The sequence below is a fragment of the Athene cunicularia genome, assembly GCF_003259725.1.
Source record: "Athene cunicularia isolate RWA chromosome 6 unlocalized genomic scaffold, athCun1 chr6_part1, whole genome shotgun sequence".
In the NCBI taxonomy this organism is placed as follows: domain Eukaryota; kingdom Metazoa; phylum Chordata; class Aves; order Strigiformes; family Strigidae; genus Athene; species Athene cunicularia.
The window spans coordinates 3,792,501-3,820,320 of NW_020799105.1; the positions used below are offsets into that span (position 1 = coordinate 3,792,501).

The window sequence follows — 27,820 nt, forward strand, 5'->3', positions numbered from 1 at the left end:
GTGATTGGGGTGATTCCTGGAATCACTTGTGTCATTGACTTACGTTTTCAGCTCTTCAGTATTGTGGTATGGATTTAAATGCTCTTGGGAATTCTATGCTATATATCCTGGCTGCATGCCAGTCTACCAAGGTTCAGTCACAGGACAAACACTAAAAATAAGACACAATGGGAAAATAATTTGTGCAGGAAATTTAAAATGGTGTAAGATAAAACTTTGAGTCTCACTACATTTTCTATAACTGTGGCTTTGTGATCTTGTTTTTTCTGTTGTTAAATTGATAGAAACGTATACCAATAAAACTGAGGAATTAGATTATCAAAGGGGAAAAATTAATATAGGTAGGGAGAACTTTATTGTGAACTTACATCAACATGAAACCAAAATGAAGTAAGTTAGTTTGCAAAGTGAATGTTCCACCTCCAACCTGTCATCTTTTTTTATGTCAGATGGGAGCCTGAAAAGCTTTGGTTTTATTTGATGCAGGCAAATGAAGCAGTCTTGCATAATATTCTTTCTCAAGACTTTCTTGCAAGCCTTTCATCAAGGACCACAGCATTGCTTAAGATTGTGATGTAGCAATATTTACAGGTTGGGCGCCATAATTTAGGGTCTCAAAATTACATACATTCTTGATGACGCTGGGAAAAGTAGATGGATTTATCACTCTAGCAATGCTGGTCCAATGCCATGTGCATGCTTTATACAGGAAAAGTTATTTTCTGATTCCAGACTTAGTCAAACTGCACATTAATTCCTGCATGTCTCAAGGTCATATTTAAACCACAGGAAATTCCTATTCTTACAGGGAAGCAAATACTGTCCTGTGCCTTTTAGGGCATAAAACAGTGCGTGTGTGTGTCTGTCCCACCTGTACAGGTGACAGGAGACTTGTTGTGGCTTTGGACATGGCATGACATCACACTCATTGAAAGAATGTACTCTTGATTTGACCAAGAAATTTAACTTAGTGCTTTGTTTGTTTGATTAACAGGCATTTATATCCTGGTTTCTTGTAGTCAAGAAGACCTTTTACCATCTTTTTGATAGGATATTTATAAAACATTCTTTAGGCTTTGGTCCATGTACTGAGGTGGAAGCCACAAAAAGCAGCATGGGTTAAATGCAGTGTACTCTTTCTCAGTCACTGGAAATAACTGTGCAATAGAATTGCTTTTCTTGGCTGGTTTTGTTTTGGTTTTAGGAGTGTAGTAGCAACAAGTAATGCAGTTATTTGTGGTATTGGTGGGGGTACCTTTCTGATAAAGAGTGGTATTTTGATTTGTGCTTGTGATGGTAACCTTTAAACCCTGACTGTTTTGTAGACTCCCAGACCTCCCTGTGCAACAGGTAAAACTAGTTCAGAGAGCTGGGTTAGAGTTCCTAGATGTAAAAAGTCAAACTGCTAGCAGGATATGTTGATAATGATGTGCCCAGGTTGCTAATGCTTTGTTTTTCTCCCAGTATTTCTTTTTTTTTGTTTTGAGTCCTCTGCCAGAAGGAAGACTGGTTTCAGTGAGGAGTGCTCTGCCTTATATTACATACACATAAGAAAAGACAGCTTTTTTCATTTAAATGGAAAATACTGAGTGTGTATACAGACTGTTTTTACTCCAAGAATTGTAAATGGGCCAGATTTGTTGGTCAAACCATAAGGTTTGGAAATGGTATTATGGTGATAGAGCTTTTGATAGCTGAGGACTGGACTCTATATACTAAGGAATTCTTTCTACTTCACTGCCCCAAGCTTATTTTTAAGGCTTGTTTAGATTTTGAGATGTGGCCTGTGATCTTAACTAAATAATTTAACTGGTACTTCCACCCTGAGCCACTCCACACAAAAAATACTTGTGGGGCTATGTAAGGAACATTGAGGAAGAGGTCTGACTTCAAACTACCCTTCCCTGTCTTTCCACCTGCTCACTGTTTACCCTGATCAGGTTGTATCTGTGGCCTTGTGGATGCTTGTGTTGCCATATTGGAAATGGTTGTGCAAGGATGAGAATGGGAATTTGGGATGCCGAAGGAAATGGACAGGCATAAAAACTGGCCTCATATTAGCCAATCTCTGAGTAGTCTTGTAAAGTATTTCTGATTCCTTGTTGATAACTGCCAAAATAACAGTATGTTTGGCTAATCAAATACTGAGAAATGGCAAAACCCCTCTTTTTGTTCATCTTGTAATTTACAAGCTACTTGAATAGCTCTAGGTAACCTGATTTTTAAAAAGAATAGCTCAGATAGTAAGGGAGAAGGCAGTATTGATTTTTATCAGTTTTTATTGTTTGGGTCCATTTGATTTTAAGACTGTGTTGACCAAGTCAAGATTCTGCTGTGCCTTCCCCCCAGTATTTAAACAGTTGTCTTGACCTGTGTAGAAGATCGGCTGGGTACAGCCAATTGACTTTTTGACCTCAAAGGTTTTCAATGAAGGGGGCAAACATCTGTTTTCAGACTTGTTAAAAGTCCAGGGGATGCATACTGTAAATTAAAAACCACTGTCCTAGAAGAATGCACTTACTTAAAACAAAGAGGCTAGAAAAGATTAACTAGGGGTTTTAGTTTTCAGCAGTTGTTTGGAATTTATCTTTCCTGGAGTGCAGTGTGACATTAACCTAATGCAGTTTCACCGTGGCTGCTTCAGGAAAGGGCTGGGCGGGTTGCTGGCTCTCTATTGGGTGCTCCTGCTCTCTCCTTGCTCAGACGTATGGCGTGTTTTCTCTCGATTGAAGTGGCTCATGCAACCAGCTCACAGCTCAACGCAATACTTGGAAGCAGCAGGAGCATGAGGCTAAGGAAAGTAAACGCTGACGCATTCTGGTGTTTCCCACAGTTAAATGAAACCACACCTTTAGTCCCTGTTACCAGTTGTCACACAGGCATCTGCAGGTGGAGGGGCAGCTTTGCGTAAGAGAATTTTAACTTCAGGCCACTGTCAAGAGATGTAGCTCACCAGGCCTGCTTTTCTGAATCCTGAGTGAGCTAGCTGATGAAAAAAACTATAATTTCTATTTCCGTTGGTAGGGTTGTTTTTTTGCTGACTTACAGCCCTTTACTAGCTCATTTTGCAGGCTGCCCGGTGTTAGCATAAGGGGAGCAGAAGGGTCACATTATGGCAAAAGGATCTGCCCTGGTAGCAGCTGTCAGGTTGACATAGCTGTATCATAAACATGTTACTACATAAATAATGTAAATACATTTATGTTACCTGTGCAAGGAATTAGTGCACCAACATGGTGTCTTGGCTTTGGTGGCAAAGTTCATAGAAGAAGCTGCTGTAACTATTTCTCTGCTCCTGTACCCCTTGTAGTCTGCTGGTCTGTGTTGTGCCAGTTAAAACTGCTTACTGCAGGACTGTTCTGTATTCTGAATAACTGAAATTATAAAAATAGCCCCCTTCATACTTTTATTTTCTAGTTATTGTTTTCATTGTGCAATTTGTAGTGTGGTCTTACACAGGCTACCATCTGCAGAACAGAACATCAGATGCGAACAGGAACAACTGATCTGTGAAAGGTGGGCAGGAACTTCTGCAGCCAGCTTTGTTGAAGGAAGGCAGTCAAAAAACTTCATCTTCACCACTTAGCACTTATTCCTGACAAATTTCTCCATGTAGACAAACTTATGGTATTTAAATTACACTAAATGTGCTGACATTTACAGCTCTATGTGTAGGAGTGCTGTGGTGGAAAATTATTGGAAGGTGAAGGGAAGGGCTAGCATAGCCTTTGTTGGGTAGGAAGCTACGTGATCTGCAACGACAGAAGGAAGCTGAAATCATATGACTCTGCAGACATTGGGAAAAGAACTGTTTTCTCTATTTGAAGAATGATTATTGCAGTTTTCTGTCATCTACACTTGGTTTCTTCATTTTTTTTTTAACTTACGCTTTTGTCATTTTCCTAGACAATCTCTCTTTATTTTGCCAATCATGAACATATATGCAGTAGGTATATATGCTTCTAATACATAAGATTGTCTGCAAATACAGTTGCTTCTCAGATTGTTGATTTCTGAACCAAAGCAGAAAAGCAAGGAAGGGAGAGAGGTTTTGGGATTGTTCCTGTTGCTTTATCTTGCCTGGTTTTCCTGCCTCATTTCAGTCTGAGGCAGCGATGTGGATGGCTGTATAGTTGCTAGCATTGCTGTTGGGTTGTGGTAGCCCTAGGGGCTGCAGTACTTGACCAGAGCTGTTTGAGAGTTGCTCTGCTGTCCTAATTTAGGTGAAATGTTAGAAGAGTGGAAGCACTGTTTTTTAGGGTTTCTTACTTCTTTCTTCCTGTTCTGTGAAGAAATGTGGTAATTGCTTTGAATTCTTTCTTAGTTTGGTGGCAGTGAGTCAGATGCTTAGCTGGTGTGTTTGGCAAAGCTGTCTTTTGTAAGCACAGCAGCGCTGTTGTGCTTCGGCTGGGGACATGCCTCTTGCTTCTGTTTGGGCCATGGAGCCCTGCTTGCTCTCTCAACTGTTTGACTGTCAGTAGTGGGGAATGAAATCTTATTTTCTCTCTGACACAGAGGGATTTGTTTTAGGAGTAGTACACTTACCTGTTCTTTGCTGCTCTATGAATTAAAGTTTTAGGTGTGATAGAAGCAGAACCAATCTTGCTTTAAAGAGAACTTCTGTAAGTAATTTTCTAGTATTTTCTCTGCAAGAGTGCTTGCCAACCTCAGGTCATTGAGCCCTGGACATAATACCACTTGCATAAGTGGACTTGCTAACTCTTGGTAAGACTTGTGTGGATATTTGAAAGGAAATCTGCAGATCGAGGTGAAGATGTGAGACACCTGAAAGACTCATTCACTCTTTCTATATGATAAATGAGGATTGGTGTCTAGCTTTTGCCTGGAAAAGGTCTGTGTTGGTGTTGCAAATGGCTTTTAAGTGGTTTGGCTTCCTTGAAACAAGCTGTTTGAGGACAGAGTGCTACAGAGGTAACATGCTGTTTTAACCACACAGCTGTGGAGCAGGTTTTGAGCCCAGCATGGTTACTAAACGTTGTACTGGTTTTTATTCACAGTTCAGAAAGTTAATTTATTTGAAATTCGCACACAAATCTAAATTTTAAAAGGTATCTAGAAGCATCATGAGGTAAAACACTGCTTATTGTGCCTTTGCTATATTTTTCCCCTTGTTGTTCTAACCCTTATTTTTGTCTCAACAAAACTCTATCATTATGCAAAGATATAGTTGAAACTTGGCTCGGCCCCTTCTGTCCTGCAAGACTGGATTGTTTGTAAGACAAACCTTGATTTAATTGTATTTCAACTGCTTCCTTTTTGCATTGTTTGTTTCTATTAGGTAAATGGTCCCAGCGGGGATAGTATCTTCAATACTTTGTATGGTCCAAAGTGTTTTTTATATTTCAATCTGATTCTGTTTGTTAGGATTATATTGTGCTAGGACAGAAAGACAATGGTGTGCATTGTGTTTTGTAATATAACCAAAGTTTTCTTTAAAGTTATTTTGGTCTTGGATATACAGTAACTCTCCCTGTCTGTGCTATGAATGTGACCATGTTACAACAACAAATTGTGCTGAACTCAGATGGCACCAGTGTCCTGGAGCTGTACTGTAAAACAGTCTGGGAATAATCGGGAAGTAATGCTGCTTCTGAGCTTAAATAACTGAGCTGATGGGAGGTTTTGGGGGTAGGAAGCTGTTTTTCTGAACAAATTTCTTTTTTCCTTGATCAGTATCACTGGCTTTGAACCACAGGGGATGGTTCCAGGAATTGTCCTGCAATAATTGTTCTTTGAAAAACTGCTTTTAAATTTACATTGCACCCATGAGCTCTAAACCAAGGGATCAAAACTTAAGCCATCTTTTGAGTGCTTCACATTTTTTCTGTTAAACGGCTACATGTCACTCCTGGTTATCAGCCCCTCCTATGAGAAAATATCCTTCATGTTTAAGTAAACAGTTTGTCTGAACCTTGCCAGTTCACTTGTTGCATTGAGGGGAGCCTTGCCTTTAGCAGAGAGGCTACTGCTGTAAAATGAAGTAATCCTTTACAGCCCTTTATTGGGCTTTATATACAGCCCTCCTCTGCTCCCGGTCTGGTCTCTTTTACAAAAGGTTTGGAAAACCTTACTTCTTGCCTGGCTTTGTTTCCAAAGGGAATTGTCTGTAAGTGGGGCCGAGCCTCTGGCCTTATCTCTGTTGTCAGAGCTGCCTGCCTGGTAGGTGGCAGTGGGGGCAACACTTTTCAAATGAGACTTTCCTGTGCTGAGGGAGGCCCTTGTTTTTTTGTTTTAACAGCTTCCTATTGTTTAAAACAGCAGGTTGTCCCCTCCCACACTATTCTAGCTCTTTCCTCCTCCCTTAAATAATTTTTCCATGCAAGTATTACTCAGAGGAGTTACTCTAGCAGTGAGTCCTCTGAGAGGTTTCCCAACCTGCTCTGATCTCCAGATTTTGTTGCAATACCAGTGTGGTGTTCGTGCAATAGGAGGTGGCTTCTGAAGGTAGGCATTTCTGGTTTTTAAATCTGGTGTTTTAATTCAGTGTCAGCACTGCTGTAACATGACTGTTTTTGATTGAATCCAAGTTGTCATGGGAATTCTCTCCTGTGAAAAGTACCGAAAGGTAGAAAATACTGCTTTTCATTGTGGATTGTCTTTGTTTATAAGATGGAAAGAAAGGGTATTGCTTCAGTTTGTCAGTAGTTTGTTTTTCAATATTCTAGTCCTGTTGTCTAATAGTGTTTCATGTGTGTGTGTACATTTTATTTATGTTCCACTACCTGTGTGGAAGGCACTTTTCAAGCCATAAGGTGCCTCTGGTCCACCATACTGTAGCTTCTAATAGTATACATGATAAATTTGGAGATGAAGCCAGTCAGAATCTCTAGTCACCTTAATGTTTGTCCCAGCTGGAAGGGATGTTGGCAGTTAATTTCCTATCCTTGTTACTTTACCTAGTCAGAAGCTCTCAGGACTTCTTTTTGGATAATTTAGGTGTAGTTTTGCTTCCCTCTACTTGTTGAAATCTGTGTTAGAAAGTTGATAATTGAGATATTTAATATATGTAGAGCTGCTTCATTTTAATGTGTTTGATTTCCGAAAGTCAACTTGCTTTGGCTGGTTTCCTGATCCTCTGCCTTCTGTAAAGTGTCTTTGTTTCCAAAATAAATAGTAATTATTCTGTGAATTTTGGAAGTCTATCACTACTATTCTGTATTTCTCGCTGCTTTAGTTTAGCACGTAGATTTGAAAAAAACCACTATTTTCATACATTTGTGATACTAAGCAGAAGTTTTAATTCCACAAAATGATAAATCCGGTTCTAGAGTTTGTCACCAGAGTGAGGGCAAAAATAATCTATAGATCACTTCCTTTGCTCATCGTTCAGTGTAATAAACACATGCTTGTTCAAATGCATTCCATATTTTTTTTAAGGAATAACTTCTGTGTAATCCCAGTATGTTTTAGGCTGCCCAAGAGATTGATCACTGTCTACTGTGGCAGGGCTCAGCTGATTCACACCTGGAAGAGGAAGTCTCCCTCTCCTTGCCCTGGCTATAACTTCTTGTCGAGTTGATTCAGATCACTAAACCATTAGGGAATAAAGTAATCCCCTCTCTTCCCCTCTTTCTATCCCCACAAAAGTGCTGGTTTTGTGAGCTGAATGTGCTCCTGTGAGCCTAAGGGCAGAGGTGTTAACTGCTCACCTCGGGGTGCTGGGGTGGAGAGAGAGGAGTGCCCTCTTGCCTACTCTAGTGCCCATGAGATTTTGGGTTCATTTGTTCATATAAAAAGGTCACTCTCAGATACTGCCTGTCTGAGGGGATAGGTCCTTCTTCTAGTACATTGCACTTGGTGGGAGTTAGAGAAGCCTTAGGCTTTTTTTTTTTTGCTTTTTTTAACTGGCAGTTCAAGAAATCTCATGCTTTTCTTTGACAAACAGAAGTGTTGTGGTGGACATACAGGGGTGTATGTTTTTTCTGAAGTTCTTAATTTATAATGTAGTTATGCCTGTAGGATACAGCAGTAAACTCAAGAGTTTTAGATGTCTTAAAAACCCAAATAGGCTGATTCCAGGTTAGAGAGTTTCCCTTCTAAGGCCAGAGAAACATGACAAACAGCCAGAGAAGCAAAGGAAGCAGACTGTGGTGGCTGTCACCACGAACAATGGTTTTGGCATACCTGCTGCTGAGCTACTCTGTGCTTGGCAGGAAAGGAATGATTTGGAGGATAACCAGATAGTTTTGTAGATGTTTTTGGTATGTTTCCATCTTCTCTGAGGGGGAGAAAACAAGCACGTTTATAATGTAACAAAGGGTTGGTGAAGGCTGGCACCATCAGCTTTTGGGGCAGAATTTAATAATACACTTACGAATGCGAAAGTCAATGTTATGCTAGACCTGAGGGCCCTTAGAAGTGAGTGCAGGGAGACTGATGTATCATGGGAAGGGGGAGTAGTGGAATCTAGTTAAAGCACTATGTTAGAGAAAATTATGCTCATACTGCCCTTCTGAATAGATACAAACGTATCTGTGTACATTTACCAAGAATTTTTCTAGTAATCAAGAAGTAAAATGAAGAGAGCTGGAACAAATGCATTTGTGTGAAGGTTTTGCAGTGCAACACAGTTTTTGACGCCACTAAGAGCCAACTGATGTTAATCAGTTGCTCTTTCTCCTGGGAGTTGTCATGAATGTAAGATGTGAGACAAGATTACTTCTTCCAAAGAATAGTGTGTCACAGCCATGTAATTTCATCCACTTTCCAGTTGCATCTTTTCAGGTTCTGATGTTTTGGATCATAATAATAGTATTTTTAACCCAAGGTATTACTTTGTATGAAATGCCACAAATTTTCTCTAAGTTTCTTGTGTACTCATTCCTTATTGTACCTGGGTTACCAGAGTATATTGGAGTTAGAGAACTTTGGGGGACTGGGAAAAAAAGAGAACACTAAAAAGCCAGAAGAACATGCTTCTAGTTTAGTAAAGAAAATGCATGCAACACAGTACATTTTGGCTCAAGATCAGAGCAGTTTAGTTTCAAATGGAGTGACTTCAGTCTTGATTGACCAGAAATGTACTATTTTTTTGGGTCAGCTACTTGGTTGCACATGTGCACACACACGTGTATGATTTATTTTCTTAATCACAGAGGAAGGATGCATAGACTCTTAATCTGGATAGAATATTATTTTTTCCTGTCTCCTTTAGAGGTCTAAGGAATAAGAGGTATAAGGAAGTGTTACATGTAATGCTGATTAAGCAATGGAGAATAATAATAATAATAGTAACAGTGTGTCTGAGTGCTTGCTTCTAATATTGTAGGAAAATTTTGTAATTGATTTCTCAACAGCATTTATTGTTGTGTAATGAGGCGACTGAAAATAACATCATGGTGTGGTAACCCTTCTTGATCAGGATAGTTCTGCATATGTTACTTTCCCCCATGTGTCACGTGATCATTCCTTGAAGGTTGTTTATTCTGAAGGGGAGGACTTCTAAACAGGACAATGTTTGGTTTTGTCATTTTATTGCCTTGCTGGTGTTGTGGATCTGCATCTGTTTCTGTACCAGTTGCTAATTTTCCTCAGACCCTCTTCTGTCAAATGCAAGCATTACATCCCTTCAGCAGCTTTTTGTGTCACCAGTGTGTTGTCTAGGGAACTCCTGGGGAAACAGCCTGTATTATACAGCATTACAATGCTCACGTGTGAGCCTGTAGCAGTATCAGTGGGTCTTGTCCTTACAGGATATAGCAAGAGGAGGTGTGGGCAATGTGTGGCATGTGACTGCTGTGCAACTGGAAGGTGAAGGCGCTGTCCTGTGATCAGCTCCAGGTGGTGCTGGTGTGGGGGCAGCTGTGTAATCTGGACTGAGGACTGTGGGAAGAAGCAAGCCTTGAAGACCAGACCATCTTTGATTGTCAGGGCAGGATATGGAGTCCTCCACAGGTTTGAGGTGGATATGTCATCCTTCTCCTGTGCTGAGCTCCCAGAAGACTGAGAGGATTTTTAACATCAAAAAAAGCCAAATTTTACTTGAGTACTAGAAATCCTGCTTTTTAAAAATATAAAATTCCAAAGAACTAGGGGGAAAAAATGGAAATAAACATGTGTGCAACTTTGCTGTTGCCTGCTATAGCTCTACTTCCCAGCCTGTCAGTCCCAAGTGTCTATTAGAAGTTTTGTGCCATGTCTAAGGCCAGCCATGTCCTGCACTCTCTGGAGCCCTCTCCTTTGAACACCCTTGATGTCTCCCCAAGTGGAACAGCACAGGATGGGGCTGTACCCCTGCCCTCAAGGATGCTACATGGCATGGCCACACTCTTAAAAGATCACACACATAATTAGAAGCCACTTACATAAACGATATTGTCTGGAGACCCAGTTACTTCACCATCCCCTGCTGTGTGCAGTGGAGTGGAAGAACCCCTAGAGCTGCCTTAGTCTCTTGCCCAAGACCTTTCCCCAAAGCTTCTTTGTGCTCCAGCCCTGTTCCCTAAGGCACTCTGCTTGAAGGGATGAGATGCATCAGTTTAGGCTGATGGGGGGAGGGGGGGAGATGAAGATGAACTGAATACACAGAATATAACATACCAGTTTAGAATGCTGTGCTTTCTAAATTTCATGTGTTCCGGGTTGGACTAAGCCAGAAGCTGTGTAATCCTTTGTGCTTAACTTTGTAGCACTCCTGGGAGTCACTGATGGAAAGGTATGTGGTTTCTGCCAGATGCATGTTGTCTTTAGTTTCACAGGTGGTTTTGGCCTTTGGTGCAGGATCAGATTTAGGAGAGTAACAAAAGTAGCTGCTGGCTTTTTAGTAGAGCTCAGGCCCACATCAGCGTTGAAACTGTTGCCACTGTTCAGAGAAATTAAACAAAATCTCTGAAGTAAACATCCTTTTATTTAAAGTCTGCGCTAAAATCCTATTGTTCAAAGCTGAGCAGAAACCTGCTGTTTTCTCTAAGCTACTCTGTGTTGAACTCGGTGGCTTTAACATTTGTTGGCTGGGTATTTTGCAGTGCTGTCAGGCCAGGCCTCTCTTTTGTGTATGGGGGCACATGTACATACCCTTGAACTTGCTCTTTTTCATTCTGTTTTAAAATAGCAGCAACAACAAATACTTTTTATTGAGGGTGTTTCTTCTCCACATGTAACAGTTGGTTAACAACTTCCCTGGGCACCCACAAAATTATGGGGTTTTTTTCATATTTAACAGGCTTCTTTCATTTGCAAAGAGAGTAACTCTTGTGAACTATTCCATGCTCTTTTTCTGCCAATGAGCAACCCTCAAATAATATGGAAAGGCTCCTTTCATGTTATATGCCTCCTCTCGAGCACTTCCTCACCTTTTTGTAGGGAGCTTCTGGTGCCACTCAATAGTGTCATTTCATCGCCAGGCAGAGAAAAAAATAAAGCTGTTGACATCATTCTTTTTCTTACCCCAACACCCAACTGGTCTGTTCAGCTTGTATTATACTGCATTTGCACAGCTTCTGCTTCTGTGACCCATTAGGACAGAGCCTGCTTGTGCTTAACAAGAGTCTCTTTCATGCTCTGTGGATCTGTCCAGGCCATAGCAGGACACAAATTAATCCCTTTTGCATTTGGTGGTTTCACAGTACTTCTCTGGTGAAGATGAAACAACCTTTTAGAATGAAAACAATAGCATCATCTCCACAAGCCTGATTTTGATACAAGGTAATTGTGTTATTGTTTCTGCATTTTATAGAATGAACAGTAGCTCTTTTCCCCAGCAGATTCTAAAATTTTAATATACTAAAATCTGTAAGGAAAGACTTGTAAGTTTTTAAAACCGGCATGGAAGTAGTTGCTTATGGTAGCATTCTGATAAGACTTAGATAAACAGTCTCTTTGAATCATAACTTAGAAATCTGAATTCAGACTGAATTCAAAGAGGCCAGGGTTTTGTGAAAGTTCATGTGCAAATCTTATGGTTTCACCTTACGTTTGGTTCTAACATAAAATGTCTGTATTTCATAAAACTTGTTTATGGGATGCAATCTGCTTTGCACACATGAAGCTTCCATCTGTGTATACTATGCATATTCTGTAATGTTTTAGTTCTTGAAATATATTTCTGACAAATATATTGTACATGAAAATCAAAGAAGGTACCTTTTGCCTGTTTTAGCCATCTACTCCAAATTCCAGACAGAGAAATAGGTTGAACTGAATTTGAAGGGTTTTTTTTGCAACTGTTTGATAAACTGATTTTTTGTTCTCCAAAATATTTATTTTAGTACATATTTCAAAATGTCTTATACAGTAAGAATTTAAGCAGAGTTTTCTATTTCTAAGGGCTTCTCAATGAAAGTAAAATTTCGGGTAATGGAGGTAGCTGCATGTCTTGTGTATACAAGGGTTCCTTTCCTGTGTTTGCAGGAATCATTACATGATCTTGCCTGTATTTGTTTAACTGTGAGTTCAGGACTTGTGCATTCAGTTGTCATTATCCTCTTTAAAACACAGAGCCCTGCAAAATGGCCACTTACTTCATGAGATTATAAAATAGATTGAGACTGCAGCTGAGGAGAGGCACAGTATGTGCAGAGCTGTCAGCTCAGCCAGCAATGGCCCATTTGGCCAGGTCTGGTCTTGGGGTGCAGGAGCCACAGGGAAGCCATGGCAGCATATTACAAATGCTTTATTTGCTAGTGGGAAATGAGTACCGTGTGCAAGTTTGGGATGTAAAGTTTTAAGGTTTGGTCGTGTCTGTTTGCTTCCTGTTTAAAAAGGAAAAAAAAAGAAAAAAACAAACAAACAAAAAAACCCCACTCATCAGGTTGCACAGAGAATCTTTTCCTCTGTAATTTTCCTAAATGCATTGATCAGACGTTTTCTTCTGCTGGTCTCCTGGTTCTATAGAAAACAAGAAATCAGTTCTACTCTCCCTGCTTAGCTGTTCCAGGTTGTTGGTGAGGTGTAGGTTATCATGGTGTGTTTCCCCCAACCTATTTGCTTGCTTTACTCTCTACATATGCTATTAACTGCTGTTGAATACAGGATGTTTTCATTCAGTGAGCTTTTTCTTGTGGTATGTGCAAGTGTTTTTCCTACTCAGAATTTGAAGTCTTCAGTGGCTTTAGCGAGGAAAATGCTTCTGTATACAAAGCCAAATGAAACAAAATTTGAGTTTCCTTGTTAGTTATGCTTATTTCTTTAAAACCTAAATAGTAATGATCTTAAACCCAAGTTGAGATTATTAAGTGCTTATGCATGTGTGTGACACTCGTGATTCTGCTGAAGTGTTATTTATAGCTATACAGCACAGATGACTACTTAAAAAAAGAGGAATAATCAGCATGTTGTGGATGCTGGGTGCATGGTTTTATATTTTCTTGTAGAAGTATTAATCTATGTAATGTTCTGTGATGCAGTACCACTTCTGCTTGTCAGTTTTAGCAAGTCAGGAGAAAATGATACAAGCATTTAATGCTGGGACCCAGCACAGACACCTTAAACTGCTTGCTCTTTCCTTACTCTCTCTGCCTGTGCTTTGTGTGAGGTCCTCTATACTGATTTAGTTTTGCACCTTGGTATGTTACTTGTCTGTCAAGAACATATTATAAACCATCTTGGTATGTGGTAACAATATATAGATAAAACACAAAATACAGTGAATTGATAGTTTGAGAATAAGCAATAACTATTATTTTAATACCAAATACTGTCTTGAGCTAGGAGAAAAGAGGGAGGGAGTAAATGCTTTTGTGGTACTAGCAAATATATTGTCTGGCTGCAGCTGTGGGAATTGTGTCTGACCACTCTCTGTGGAGGTGTTCACTAGCGAGTAGTATTGGAAAGTCCATTATGTGCCTGTGTTGAGGAAACTGATTTCTGCCCAGGGTGTCGTCTTTCCCCTTGAGCACTACCTGGAGAGAACAGTGCATTGCCATATTTGACTTTGAGATTCTTAACACATCACCGGAAAGACCTATCTTTCCACCCTGAAGGCCATCCGTTTGATTCAAACTCTATTGCTACTTTGAATGTGGTGCTGCCTTTGCTTAGCCTGTGTTGTCTTTCCTTTGAAGTACTGATGGTGCTGGACTTCTGTTTGCTTCTTTTCCTGCAAAATCCATTTCTTGCATACTTGTGGTTTTTATTCTTTGTGGCCGTGTGTGTATTAACACACTCGGTTGTTTCAGACGTTGCTGAAATCAAGGTATGCTGAAATAGAGTTTAATGAAACAGGAATTTGCAGTGCTGTAATGTGAACAGCATATGATTTGGGAGTCGATAGCTACTGACTTCTGTTTTAAGAAAGGAAAGGGGTGTAAAGATTGACAGGAGAACTTGTAACAAGATAGGCAGCTGTTACAGAAGAGGAATAGTTTTTCTGTTCAGCAATGAAAGCCTGCAAGGTCAGGAAAAGAATGGCAGCAAGATTTTAGGATTTAAAAAGTTGTCAGTCATTAAGCCTTATGTTGCTGAATACTACTGACTACTTCTGAAAGCTTCTAGGAAGTCTAGGCATTTTTGGGCTGGAACTTGCAAGCCAAAGTAGAAAACTTTTTTGTTTTCTTGGGTCAGTGGTATTACTGGAAGAGAGATGATATTTTCTTGTGAATAAGGTGCCACAGGAAAAAGGGCCTTGAAATCTTGTTGCAATAACTGATGGCTGTAAAATATAGAACTTTGCAATTAAAATGTTTGTTTATAGCTGAAGATTGAACCAAATACTGAATTAATATTGAAGCTTCTCTTTGGAGAGCCAAGGTGAAGATTTGGAAAGGGAATAACTGGCAGCGGGAGGCTGGCTGAGCGATCACTAGAATCTTCCATTTCACCGTATGGTTGACAGCTGCCCTGTTCCTATTTGTCGTGATGTTCTGTGTTACACAGGATTGGTGATGTTTAACTGCTTTTGAGCACTTACATAACATTTGAAGCTGCTGTGTTTTGTCCACTTATCTGAACTCCACAAGTTCTACATGGAGTGGAATGAAAAGCTGGTTTCACCCCACCCTTCCTCCTTGTAAAATGTCCAGCACAGCCTAGGAGTAGGTAAGATGTTTTAAATACAGGCTTGGGAGAATAACCTTAGATTTCATATAGAAAGTAATATAAAACTTTAGGATAAGTTCTTCAGAAATCCACATATGTTAAGATGCAGACTTTTAATAGCATGTCTTAAAGAGCTGGGCAGCTGTGAAGGGGAGATCTGGAGGGAGTGCAAATTGTTTTGAAATGTTTTGAACTTATTTGAGGCTGGGCAGACTTTGTTAATTTTATATATATTCTTTTCCTTTTCAACTGTCAGAGAAAAGTTGTTGAGATAACATATCCTTTGAGCTGTATAACAGAAAGGGCGGCAGCTGCTTCTGAAGGATTTTGAAGTAGGACACAAAGCTGTGGGCTCATCTACCTCATTTCCCTGCAACCTCCACAGCTAATGCATGTGCTGAAAGTACTGTGATACATGAGATCGGTGGTTATTAATACCATGTTTTTGATATGAGTAGAAGTTTTATCTGGGGAGCAAAGCATGTTTTGGCAATAAACCCCACACAAAGTAAATAGCGTGGCCTTTGCGCCTCTGGTTCTGACCTCATCTCCCTCATTGTTTGTTTTTGAACAGAAGCCCTTTATTACTTGATTATTCCACATTTTGCTCTTATAAAAGTCTCTGAGATGCTTTCCTCCAGAAACTCCTAGATCATCTTGCAGGTCAAGTTATTTCTGATCAGAAAAGGCTGTAATGCTGGGTTTAGATACTTAGAGCTGTGTGTTTGACTTTTTTTTTAATTGTAATTTGCCTTTATTTGTCAGGTGGTATTAGAGCTCTTTACTGGGTGGGTTTTAATAGCTTTTCTGATTATTTGAGAGCCAACTGGATACTTTGAGTCCTCTTATCTGCTTTATAAAAGTCTGGACACAGCTACTCTAGTCTCTCTTGGTAGCTCTGTGGGATAAGTGACATACTCTTCTTGAACAGAAGTCTACATGGTCATAAGTTTGCACAGAAGATTCATGTTTAACAGCTGATGTTCTACTTTCAGGAAGGGCCACAGAAATGATTGCTAACTGACTTTGCTAATGACTTTGAAACCCCAGAGAAGCACCTGCAGGTGGTTGGGAAGAAGTACAGAGGTTCTTCTCAAGCTCCAGTAGGTAATTTCCAGCCCTCCACCATCACTGAACCTTCTCCAGTTCAAAGCCAGTGGCTTTCTGATGCTTTTTTACTGTGAGAGATGCTCTTTAAATAGATTTGGCTGACTGTCAGGCTTAAAATCAAATGATTCAGATTAGGTAACTGTTCACAAGATTTCATTACAGTGTTTTAAGAGACAGTCCACTATAGTTTATAAAACCCACAAGCATTCTGCATGAAGAAGTTGAGAACTGCTTGCTCTAAAGAGTACCTTCTTGCAGTATAAAGCTATACTTGACCTCAGCAGCTTGCAGAGTCTCACTTTGGAGTGTTTCTGCAGAACATGGTCTCTCTGTGCCCCTTGTTCAGAGTTAACAGGAACATAGAGTGGACAGTTTTGTTTTTCATGAGTTATTTGTTGGTTTGAAAAGTTTGTGTAATAACATACTTTCTTTTCCATAAAACGCTTGTTCAGTTTTCTCCCTTCAGTCACTGTAGAAGCAGTAAGTTGTCTACTAGTTCAGAAATGCCAGTGTTGCCACTTCAGGGAGCTGTATTCCCAAGTTGGCCTATCAGCATCCTGCCTACAGTTTTTTCTAGTGTTGGTAGAATGTAAAAATACAATGGAAGTGACCAAAATTACTGCAGTTTTGGTCAATGATATGTGTTACCCCAGTTTGCTCACTGTTCTGTCTAGTCCCTTCAGTTTTGGTTTCCATTATCCTTGTGGTGGTCTTTACCGTGTCTTCTGGGAAACCAGTGTTTGTCATAGGCTTGCTGTACCCTTACTCTCTAAAATAGTACATCTGTGGATTTGGGGAAGCTTTTGTTTTTAATCTTTACTCCAAGATCGTTTTGATGGTCTTTACTAGCAACTTTTTTAGCCTAACATTTGGATAATTACTTTTGCTCCTTGGTGTCTGAAAGACCATTCATCATAACCTTATGCAAACTGAATATATTTTCTAACATGGTTCTGGGGAGTTAGCCTATGGTCTCTGATACTCACAGCTCTGTTGTAACTTTACAACACTTCACAGACTAGGAATTGTGCAATAGCAGGACAAAAAATAAGGAAGACTAGTATGAGTCTGTCGTAGGAATCAGTGGTGCTGTCGGTTCCTGGTTCCACCTAGTAGGCACAAGTAGCACAGAACTGGTTAATTAAGTTGTTGCTTTAAGAGAAGGATTGACAGATGGGTGTAAACTTGACAGAAGAAGCATCACAGGCTTCCCACCCCCCCTCTTTTTCCCAGCATAGCACTCAAGACTGAAAAAAATGTGTAAAGCAGAAAGGGTTTTTTTTTTTCTCCGTTGTCCCATTTGCACTATCAAAAAATTATTGGAGATAGAGATGAATGGAAATAATTGTACCTTTTCATAGTTAAATTATGTTGTCTAGATGCACAAAGAAATCTCAGCTGGTCAGGCTGGCAGTGAGGCACAAACCCCAGGTTAAAATAAGGAGAAATTTAATACAGCAGTGTGATAAATAACAGTCTGAACAAGAACAGTAGCAATGATAACAACAATGAACAGCAATAACAGTAAACAAAACAAAAGATATACAGAGAAATACCGCAATGGTTACAGACAGCTCGCTCCCGATGCTCCCCGTCACCAAAGCCACAAAGGAAAAAGTTCCCGCACTCCTGCACAGGACCTGAGGTCAGCATGGTATGAATAACCTGCCTGGAGATCCCTTCCCCCTCTCTGCTAGGGAAACTTAACCCTATCCTAGCTGAACCAGGACACTGCCCAGTTGACTCGTTTTTTCATCCAGCCTCATGGTTATTTGGTAATGGGAACTTTTTCTGTCTCTCTATTTTATTTCATCACCATCAAGATTGAATTTAGACTGACTTGCAAAGCTCTGGCTGTGCTTTGGATGTCTAAAATGTAAATGAGGGTCTTAATATTGATAGCTCTACAATTAAATATAATTTAATCCATGCAGAAATTAACAGATACTTTAATCATTTCAGCTTCATAGAGAAAGCCTTTAGTTGTGAAACTTTTTCCCTCTAGCTGAGAACAGCCATGGGATCAGTCAAGGGGATCTTTCCTGTGCTTCCTCATGGAAAGAATGAGCCATCTGGGTGAAAATCACCAAAGTCCATTGTCTTGGACAAGTCTGTCTGTCTTCTTTGTTATGGAAAATGCCTAAACAAGGGATTAAAAAGCATTTCTCATCTGTTTAGTCTTTCAGCAGTGTTGTGGCATGTGAGGGGACAATTTGCCCTCAACACCATTAATCTACTCCCTACTGCCAGAATAGGTGGTAGAATCTTGGGGGTGGGGGTAGGTCTTTTCTAAACACACACACATTTACACATTGAAGCATTTACTTTGTTCTGTGTTTTGAAGGTTCCTTCAGAAATAGACGTAATGAAAAATAAATTCTGGACCTCTGCTTTTTTTTAACAGTGTGATTAAATACTTAATTGGTGATTTCAGTCATACCTACTGCTAAATGGAAGCATCTCCTTTCCTAAATGGTTTGTTCTAATCCAGTTATGTGCCTGGAATGGTTTATCAAGCAATAGCCTAAAACTTCTGGAGAGACATGAGACTGCAGTAAGAGTGTTACAATTTTTTTTTGGACAGTGATGGTGGGACCTCACCAGAGAATGAAGGATGCAACTTCAGATGTTATGTTTCTGTGTGATAGGTTTAGTAATTGAATATGAGCATGAACAGGGACTTGAACTCTTAAGTGGTACATTTCTTGTGTAGAGTGCTGTGCTCTGCTGTCCCAAGGACAGACCTGGGTTTCTTCAGGTCAGAAGTACATGCTGAACGATGGCCAGCTTTGCTCTGGGGTTGCATTGTTGGAGATGGGATGGGAGTGGTGCCCCATGCCCTTCTCTTGTCTGTTGAGCCTGTCTCTGCAGCTGGGATCCCTCCCTTCTTCCTGAAGAAAACTGTGGCCAAACAGCATGAAGTCAAGGAAAGATCCAGAATGTTGGAAATTTTAAAAAATTATATGCTCTTTATTTTTTTTAATATTATTATTTACTCTTTATTATAACATTTATATAACATAAGGTAGTGCAACTTTTTAGGGATCTAGTTAGCTTTTTTTATCCGCTGGGTAGATTAATTCTGTGCCTTATTTCAATTAATAGTGTTCTTAATATGATAAAATTCAAGTACCTTAAGTTTTTAGGTCTTCTGACTCCGTTCATTATGTTTCTAAGATAATGTTTTGAGTAATGAACCAAGAGCATCGTTTATGCTTTTGTATCTGGCACTCCTCCTATTTTGGTCATATTTCTGTATTAGTAAAATTTCCAACAATGAGGGTCTCTTTCCTATAAGAACAGTTTTCTCCAATAATACCTTTCTCTTTTATTTAAGACTTGTTTTTCTGGAGTCATGCCAAGATGCCACTGGGACATACCTTAGCTACTGCTTTGTCATCTGTGGGGTTTTTGTGGGGTTTTGGTGTTTTTTTTTTCATTGTTTCTTGTGTGTTGGGGTTTTTTGTTTGTTGCTGCTTTGTTGTTGTTGTTTTGGGATTTTTGATTTGGTGGGGTTTTTTTGGGTTTTTTTGATGTTTTTAAATACGAGAGTTATGTGGTGCTGCAGTTGTCACCTAGCATTAAAATGCTACAGAAGGCTGGGAAGCTCCATTGGCAGCTCAGTTGTAGGGGTTTTCCTTGTACTATTAAAAAGCTGTTGGCTTGTATGTGTTCTTAATAGGGGAAAGGTCTTTCTCAAACTTATTTAATCAGAAACAAAATATGAAAATGTTTTCTCACTTAACTATATAATTCTCTGAAGCTTGTGGCATATATCATTAAAGTGTTATCATGATTTCATTTCAGAAAGCAAATTTTTTGGTTTTCTGCAGTTCTGTGGTTGGGACTGCTTACAAGCTAACACAGTATCTGGGAGAAGTAGCATGTTTGGGGAACACCTACATCTGCTGACAGGCTTGCACAGCAGTAGTCTTCCTCTTCCCTTACAGATCACTGCTGTTTTCTTGGCAATTGTATATTTACTGGCTGTTTAAAATATGGGAGGGTTAACTTTTTGCTACTGATGGTTTGTCAGTGGTGATAGAAACAAAACACTATTTTAATAATGATGGTTGGTTTTTACAAAAGTTATTTTTTTCCTGCTTTCTTTTTGTTACCCTTTTTATAGTAGTGTAAGTGATCTGTAAATAATCCATATGATTAGTTTCTTATATATATTTCAGATTAATTAGGATTCCATTTTGTAGCTATTTTATAATGTTGGTAAGTTTTTAGAGGTTGGCAAAGGGTGAAGTTGCCATTTATGTCCGGAGATCTAGTTTTGTCGTAACTGGGTGGTTACCAGCTTAAGTGTTTTTTTCATGTTCTTAGCTCTACAAAAGTCCTATAGCCAGATGAGCAAACTGAACTTGTTCTTGTGAGTGACCATAGCAAATGTGTGTTAAGAAGTCAGTTCTGCTAAAACTGTGCAAATGCAGTGCAGACAGTAAGCTTGCACAGTTACTGTCAAAGTCCTGGCCAGCTTGCAATAGTCTTGCTGCAATGGCAGGCAAACTACAAAGCCTCTAACCTGATTCAGGTTCCAAGACAGTAAAAATCAATAGAAAAATACGTATTCACTTTGCCATAACTGAGTCAGCTTAGCTCAAGGAGTAAAGTTTCGTAGCTCATTTTGAGAGCAGAATCTTGTTTTGAACTTGAACTCCACTGAGTAGATGCTGCTCACAGCTATGCACCTTGGGCGTGTTTTGGACTGTATTTTCCATCTTTTCATAGGTGCTGCGGAAAGTAGAAGATAGAGCGCTTGGCTCAGGGTTTTTTTTTGTGAGTTAGCAAGAGCCTGCTTGCCTCAGCTCATTCCATTCAGCATTCTGCTCTGTCTCTGTGGCGCGGGCTTAGCCACTGCATCTATTGCAAGTGGCGTTGGTTTACAGAGATCCTTAAATTGTTGCTTGAAACTGAATTACCTCACACAGCGTGATTGGCTCATGGTTCATTAAGGAATTGAGCAAAGAAAGGGGGCTGAGGCAGAAGTTGCTTTGAAATGAATCCTGTATATGTTCAGTGCTCAGGAATGTTGTGCGACAGGCATGGTAATGGTCTGTCTGCAGGCTTGCAAGCATATCTGAAAATTTTGCATGACACACTGGCAACCAAGAATATTCATCTGTATATAGGTATTTGTCTGCCTTACAGCAATGCTGAGACTTCATTAATATTTGTAGAATGAATTTAATAAAAGTACAAATAAAATATTACTAGAAGGGAATGGGTTAGGCTGCTGTAACACATACGCAGATGATGAGGAAGTTCCTTCTGTGTTTTGACAGAAGATGAATTTATAATTGTGTGGAAAGGGAAAAAAAATGCTTTCACAGATACCTAGGATATCTTTGTAATGAATTATTCTCGGTTTTTGCTAATGCACACAGTCTATGTATGTTTATTTTGTAGTGACTTCATGCTGCAGTTACTGCTTTGGTACATGTGGAATAGTCATCTTGCTTATATCAGCCATAATACAAAAATGGGATAATACTAAATGTCATTGTGAAATGTTCCTGAAAATTATTATGCAGTTGTCTCTAAAGTAAATACAGGTGGTCTACACTTGTGAGAACTTTAAACAATGTTTTGCTATGAATCTTACAGTTCCTGGTTCCAGGAATTTCTTAGATCAAATTCTTTTTTACATTTCCTGTGAGATGAGGGAAAAACTGAACTTGTGGTGGGAAGAGCAGTTTCTGTTGAATGATTCTTCCAATCTCTTCAGAAGTGTCAATGTCTTTCAGAAGACATTGTATATCTCATGTACCTAGGTTAAGTAACATTTAATTAGAGATACATATAGGTTCTGATTAAGTAAATTTGGAGATTGTTTTGTTCTGGAGAGCTGTGTGCTGCTGAGTCAGGGGAGAGCCTTGTGTCTTTTGTCTTCTTAGACTTCCAAGTTCAATGCAGAATCCCAGTTCTAAGGTGGACAACATGCTAGCGTGTATTCACAGAATCAGAAATACTCATACTACTGTTCGAATGACTAAGATCTTAAATAAATGTAACATTTCAAGATTGTGAAGGATACGTATGAAAACTATCATGGAATTCACATACACTTGTGTTTTGTTTTTTTTAAGCTAACTTCCTTCTTACCTCTTCCAATATACTCCAGCCCTCTTGCTCTTACACACTTTTCTCAGAATTCTCTGTTCTTTTCCATGTTTTTTGGGTGGAGGAAGGTTTATATTTTTTTGCTTTGTCTCAGAAGATTCAGTGTATTGTGGGAGGTGAGGTAACACTGGTCTTGGCAGAACACCACAAAACCAAGAGAGTAATTAAATGACGCAAGCCTTTGATTATTTTTCTCTCTCAAGCTTTCTGGCACAACTGGGCATTCCAATCGCAGAAGGAGGATCAGGAGAAGCAGCTTCTAAAGATCACATGCAGAATTAGAAGAACTTTTGTTGGAGACTTCTGGTACTTTTAAAGCTCTTCACTCAAGTCCTGGAGTTACTTCTTTTTTTCCTGTGAGGATAATGTTTCTTTCATCACCCAAGACAGACGTAACTGAAAGGGAGCTGCGAAGGCTTTATTTTAGTTTTGGTTTCTCTGCTCCTTACTAATTGGATTTTTCCTATCTCCTGCAGGAGGATTATAAAAAGATTAGAGAAGCTGGGCTTTTCAGGGTGTGGGAGATAGCTGTTGTTTTTCTCCTTTTGATTCTGGGACCTCCTTGATTTGCTGTTTGTCCCTTGAAGTCACTGCCTGTTTGGAAAAGGGAGAAGCAGGGTAACAGATGAACTTGCACAACCATGGATTCCTTCTCTCTGAAAACTTTGTATGTGGCTGCTTGTGAAAGAGGTTTTTGCATACATAAGCATCAAATGAAGAATACCATCCTGGAATGGATTTAAAAGCAAACTGCTTGTGTCCTGGTGAAAGGATAAATTCTGTTTAAACTATAATTTAAAGAAGATTGGATGTTCCAGTCTTGAATTTTGGTGGAAGAAAGGAAGGTTTTGATCAAGTCAAATACTCTGCCAGACTAAACCTGCATATTCTGCAGCTGAAATTGGAAGATGTCTTGGAAAAGAAATTACTTTTCTGTGGGTCGGGGGAATGTACAGGGCATGTTTACTCCACGAAATACAACCTCAATAGCACCCAGTAAAGGTCTCAGCAATGAACCAGGACAAAACAGTTGCTTCCTGAATAGTGCACTACAGGTAAGAGCACAGAATAAAAAATGTTTCTGGATTTGTTCTCTGTCTATTGCAGTATTTTCTTAAGCTTGAATGTGCAACAAATATAGCCAGGCTTGCCTACATAATTGTTTGTAGGGTTAGATAGAATAAAGCTACATTTGGAAATGCAGATCTGTTGCATTATAGAACAGCTTTTTTCAATTTTCAGGCTTTCCTGGTGAAATTAACAGCATCCATATAGTCATCACTTAATGTATTTGAATCTCTTGTTTGTGTAAACTTGTAATATGTCAACCCAAGATGAAAATATGTGTAGAAAAATTATTTTTAAATGATAGAATATTGCATAGCTTGCAGTATGTCTACTCCTTAAAAGTAATTTTTTTTGTTAAACCAGTCAAGTTCAAGCTTTGATAATACCTATATAAAATCCTTCTTATATAGTCCAGGTTTCTTTCTAACTGCTGATTTGTAGTTTAGTTTAGGTGATTGAGTCTACCTTTTGATTTAGAAAAAAACCAGCTTCCTGTGTCAAAAATTAGTGGAGTGGTATGGCTGTTAGAGTGGCATTGTTGCTATTTGGATGTTTTCAATGTCTGACATTCAAGACTCAGTCCTTGCAGCTGCAGGGTTTAAAACCTTTTATCTTGATGAGTTTCTATCCCTTCATATGACTTGTCTGTGTAGCACAGACTGTATCACTCTTTTTGTTTGTTTGTTTTGTTTTTTTTTTTCCTGTGGGCACTTGACTAAGTTCAGACTTCAAGATACTGCTCCCGATGCAAATAATACAGAAATAAACACCAGTGATCCTCAATAGGCTTAATATACCGTGAAATACAGGATTATAGGTACAAAGAGAACTTAAAATGAGAAGGGGAGTTTCCAGTGAGGTACTGTATTAATTGCTTCTATTGCTTTAAGATGTAATCACCAACTGGCTCTTAATGGTGAGTTACTGAACCTAAGTCAGAACTAAGTAGAACTTAACACCAGCTGCATGCCATACATGAAGGTGAAAGCATATGACCTGGCCTTTAGTCTCCTGCATAAACCGTTTTCTTCTAAAGCTCAAGGGAGGTAGAATACCAAAAATATTTACAGTCAAAGCTGAATTAAAAAAAAAAAAAAAAAAAAAAAAAAAAAAAAAAGGCAAGAATGTAATAATTTCATAAAATACATACTTCTGGGGTTTTTTGATCTTAATTTTTAACATTCAGTGTTAGTCTGAGAGACTCTTGAATGTTTGTTGCTCCTTATTCTTAAGTATGTCTATAAACATTCAGGATAAGCTCCAAAGGCAATTACATCAAAAAATTGGACTCGTTCCTAAGTGTATTATTTTTTTTGTCCTTTTGTTAAGTCTGCAGTAGTTCTTCAGGAATGTTGTGTATAATCAGATGGTTCCAAGGCTTATGTTGCCTCCCAGTCCCTTAAATATAGAGAAAATTTGAGTATAAACATAGCCATGACAATTCTTAAGTTTTGGGAAACCTTACAGATTAAATATTCAATAAACATGCTTTTAAATGTAATTTTAGATAACATTCTGTGCTGTGGTTTAGTTAACAAAGTGTTCAAACTGGAAACACTTCTTGAAACCAGCACAACGTTTTTGAGTGCTAATTTTTTCCTAGCCAGTTGCTCTGGGCAAATTAATCAGAAATATGAAGTTTGTTTCCACTGTTTATGCTGATGAAACGTTTAACCAGTCAGATGCCAGCCTGGACCTTGTTGCTCTGTTCAGAACCTGGCAGGACACAGTTTAGGTCAGGGCTTCTTTCAGAGCAGGCTTCTTCCTTCTGAAAGGCTGGTGGCTCTGAGGCTTACAAGAAAGTCCAGTTATTGTTAGTTGAAACTGAAATAGCCGGCACCAACCACATGTGTATATATAAAGAACTGACTGTGAAACACTTGAGATTGGTGTTGTAGCTGTTTTACAGATATGAATTTAGATAATTGCCCAAAATTCCACAGATTTAGTGGTAAAGTTTAAGAATAAAACTTGGTGCTGTTACTGCAGACATTGCCTCTCACTGTTGCTAGCAGAACATATAAGGCCAGCTTGCTTTTATATGCTGTGACCAGGTATGGTCGCACACCTGGTATTCCCACCATACCAGTTGTGAGAAAAATATAGAACTGCTCACCCATGTTAAGGTTAGAAGTCTGCCAGTAATTGTGGCATGTAAATACACTTAATGATAACATTGGGCATAATGGCTTTTAGTAATTTATCGTTTTGACTTGCAAGACTGTGTTAATGTATACACTGTCTGTGCTCCATTTTTTCCAGTGTTTGAACAAGGAAGCTGCCTAGGAGGTGGAAGGACAGGCGTGTTTCGGCCCTAGCAGTCAGTGGGGTGTCCTTGGCAGCTCTGCCCAGCTTCACGGGCTGTGCAACAGCCAGCCGTGGTGCCAGCACAGGGGGGCAGTTAGGGCAAGTGCTGCTTAAACTCTCACTGCCACATAGGCAAAGCAGCAAGTTTTTTAATCTGAAATTATGTGGCAAGAAATTCAGAGGGATGTACTGCTGTAAGTTAATGTATGTGAACACTACAGCTGAGACAGAAAGATAAAAATGTCAACTTGCAGTTAGATAAAAGGCATCCAATTTTAAAAGTGATGCTCACTGATATTAGTATACTTCTGGGATTATTTAACAAGTACAATTTTAATCAGAGCTTTATGCAGTATTTTATATATTCATAAAATTTGCAGTGCTCCTTTTTTGTGTTTCAGGTTCTCTGGCACTTGGACATTTTTCGCCGCAGTTTCCGTCAAATCACAACGCACAAATGTATGGGAGATTCTTGCATCTTCTGTGCCCTTAAGGTAAAAGTTGGAAATAAATGAAAGACAATTTTTTAAAAAATTGAACAGAAACATTTCCAATATTTGACTAATATGTGTAATCAAACTCACATCTGAAAATTTGTGAGAGCAAAGGTGAATCTCGTAGATATTGGCACAAGACACTTATAGTACTGTTTTTAAGATATGTCCAAGCTAATAAATAGGGAAAATACTGTAGGTAAAGCTTCAGGTAGGACTTTTATCAGTGGAGAACAGATCATTGTGAGTCTCCATGTTTGAAAGATCAGTTCTGCCAGTCAAACATCAAATTGTTTTGGTATTTTTCTCATTTATCATTTGGTTTGTAAATATCATACTGTATACAGTTAGTATGCTTTTCAAAAGTTATCTTTCCTTCAGAGCTACTTTAAATGTCAGCATGGAGAAAGCCATTTAGGTTTTAAGCCTTTCTGTTCAAAACTGTTTATTATGTAAATCTAAAAGTTATCTTCTACTGTAAAATATTGATGCCTGCATTAGCTCTCCTCTTTGTGGTCTCTATTGTAAAGCATCAGTTCTGTTTGTAGATCTGTCATAGATGCTGCCTGGACAGTAGAGATTTAGATACTAGCTCTAATTGCAAGTACTGTTACATGCTTGAGTAAACTGTGCAACCTTACATCTCCATTTGTCTCCACCCATTGATTTTCAGCACTTCTGGTGTTTTGTGCCCTCATTTCCAAGTTTTACTGCTTTAAACCCACAGCTCCCTCTAACCTTGTGGAAGGAATGGATAGGATGCAAACACAATGAAAATACCAGCTTTGATCTTCCCAAGCAGTAATTTTTCTTTGTGAAACTGGGACTGAGACACTTTCTTTGATCACAAATGGGTTGTAAAATCCAATGAAATGTATAAATTCATGGTGTGAGAATTTTTTGTCATGAGTACTGTGTCCAGTAATGAAAAGGACAGATAGCATGCCTTAGGAATAACAGCAAAATAGTGTGCAACATTTAAATTAAGATCGTTTGAAGTTCACAAGTAATATTTGTAGTATAATGGCTGTTTTACTACTGTTAAGTGACTCTACAGGTGCTCTTATAGAAACAGGCTTGAAATGAGTTTTCGGACTGTTGTGGAGGGGATTTCTCTTGTAAAAGAACAGCAAAGAGGAGACTTAAGGCATGAAAGAAGATAAGTCATTTCCTTCTGAAGAGAGATTTGTTTCAAGACTTATCTGTTGAAATGATGACACAGGATGATATTTACAGCAGTATCATCAGAAGAGGATATAACAGTGATTTAGGAGCAAGATAGCACATCCAAAATGAGAAATACAGATATCCAGCCAAAGAAAAGATGGAGTGTTAAATATATTCCCTTCCTTATAGGGAAGTGGCAAGACCTAGGTATAATCTGGTTTGAGTTCATTAACTTTAGTGGATAAATAATTTAAAGCTAATTCTTGAATCATGCCCTTGAGTATTGCTAAGTGATTGTTGGCACTCTTTGGTAGCTGAGATGAGGACAGAAAGAAAAGGCTTTGGGAAATTATCATGAATGTAAGCTTTTGCTCTTCTGGGGTTTAACCTAACAGAAAGATATGGCACGGAAATACTGGGAGATCAGACAGGTTCTGCCATTTGATTGAAAGTAGACTGGACTCTGAGGCAGAGTATTAATATAAAGATAATAGATAAAAGTCTTTTTTCTGAATCAAAGTACTGAAAAAGAGGACAGGGGAAAAAAATGT

At 39.0% G+C, this 27,820-nt stretch overlaps 1 protein-coding gene across 3 annotated transcripts in view; it reads left to right on the forward strand.

Annotated features, from left to right (window-relative positions):
• Positions 1-27,820, forward strand: part of USP54 (ubiquitin specific peptidase 54) — a 98,851-nt gene that overhangs the window by 17,727 nt on the left and 53,304 nt on the right. For all 3 annotated transcript variants that reach the window (XM_026851429.1, XM_026851426.1, XM_026851425.1), the window contains exons 2-4: positions 22,437-22,625; positions 22,710-23,288; positions 26,010-26,102. In XM_026851429.1, the coding sequence (XP_026707230.1) occupies positions 23,142-23,288; positions 26,010-26,102 (240 nt within the window). In that variant the 5' untranslated portion in view covers positions 22,437-22,625; positions 22,710-23,141. The remainder of the gene's footprint in view (positions 1-22,436; positions 22,626-22,709; positions 23,289-26,009; positions 26,103-27,820) is intronic.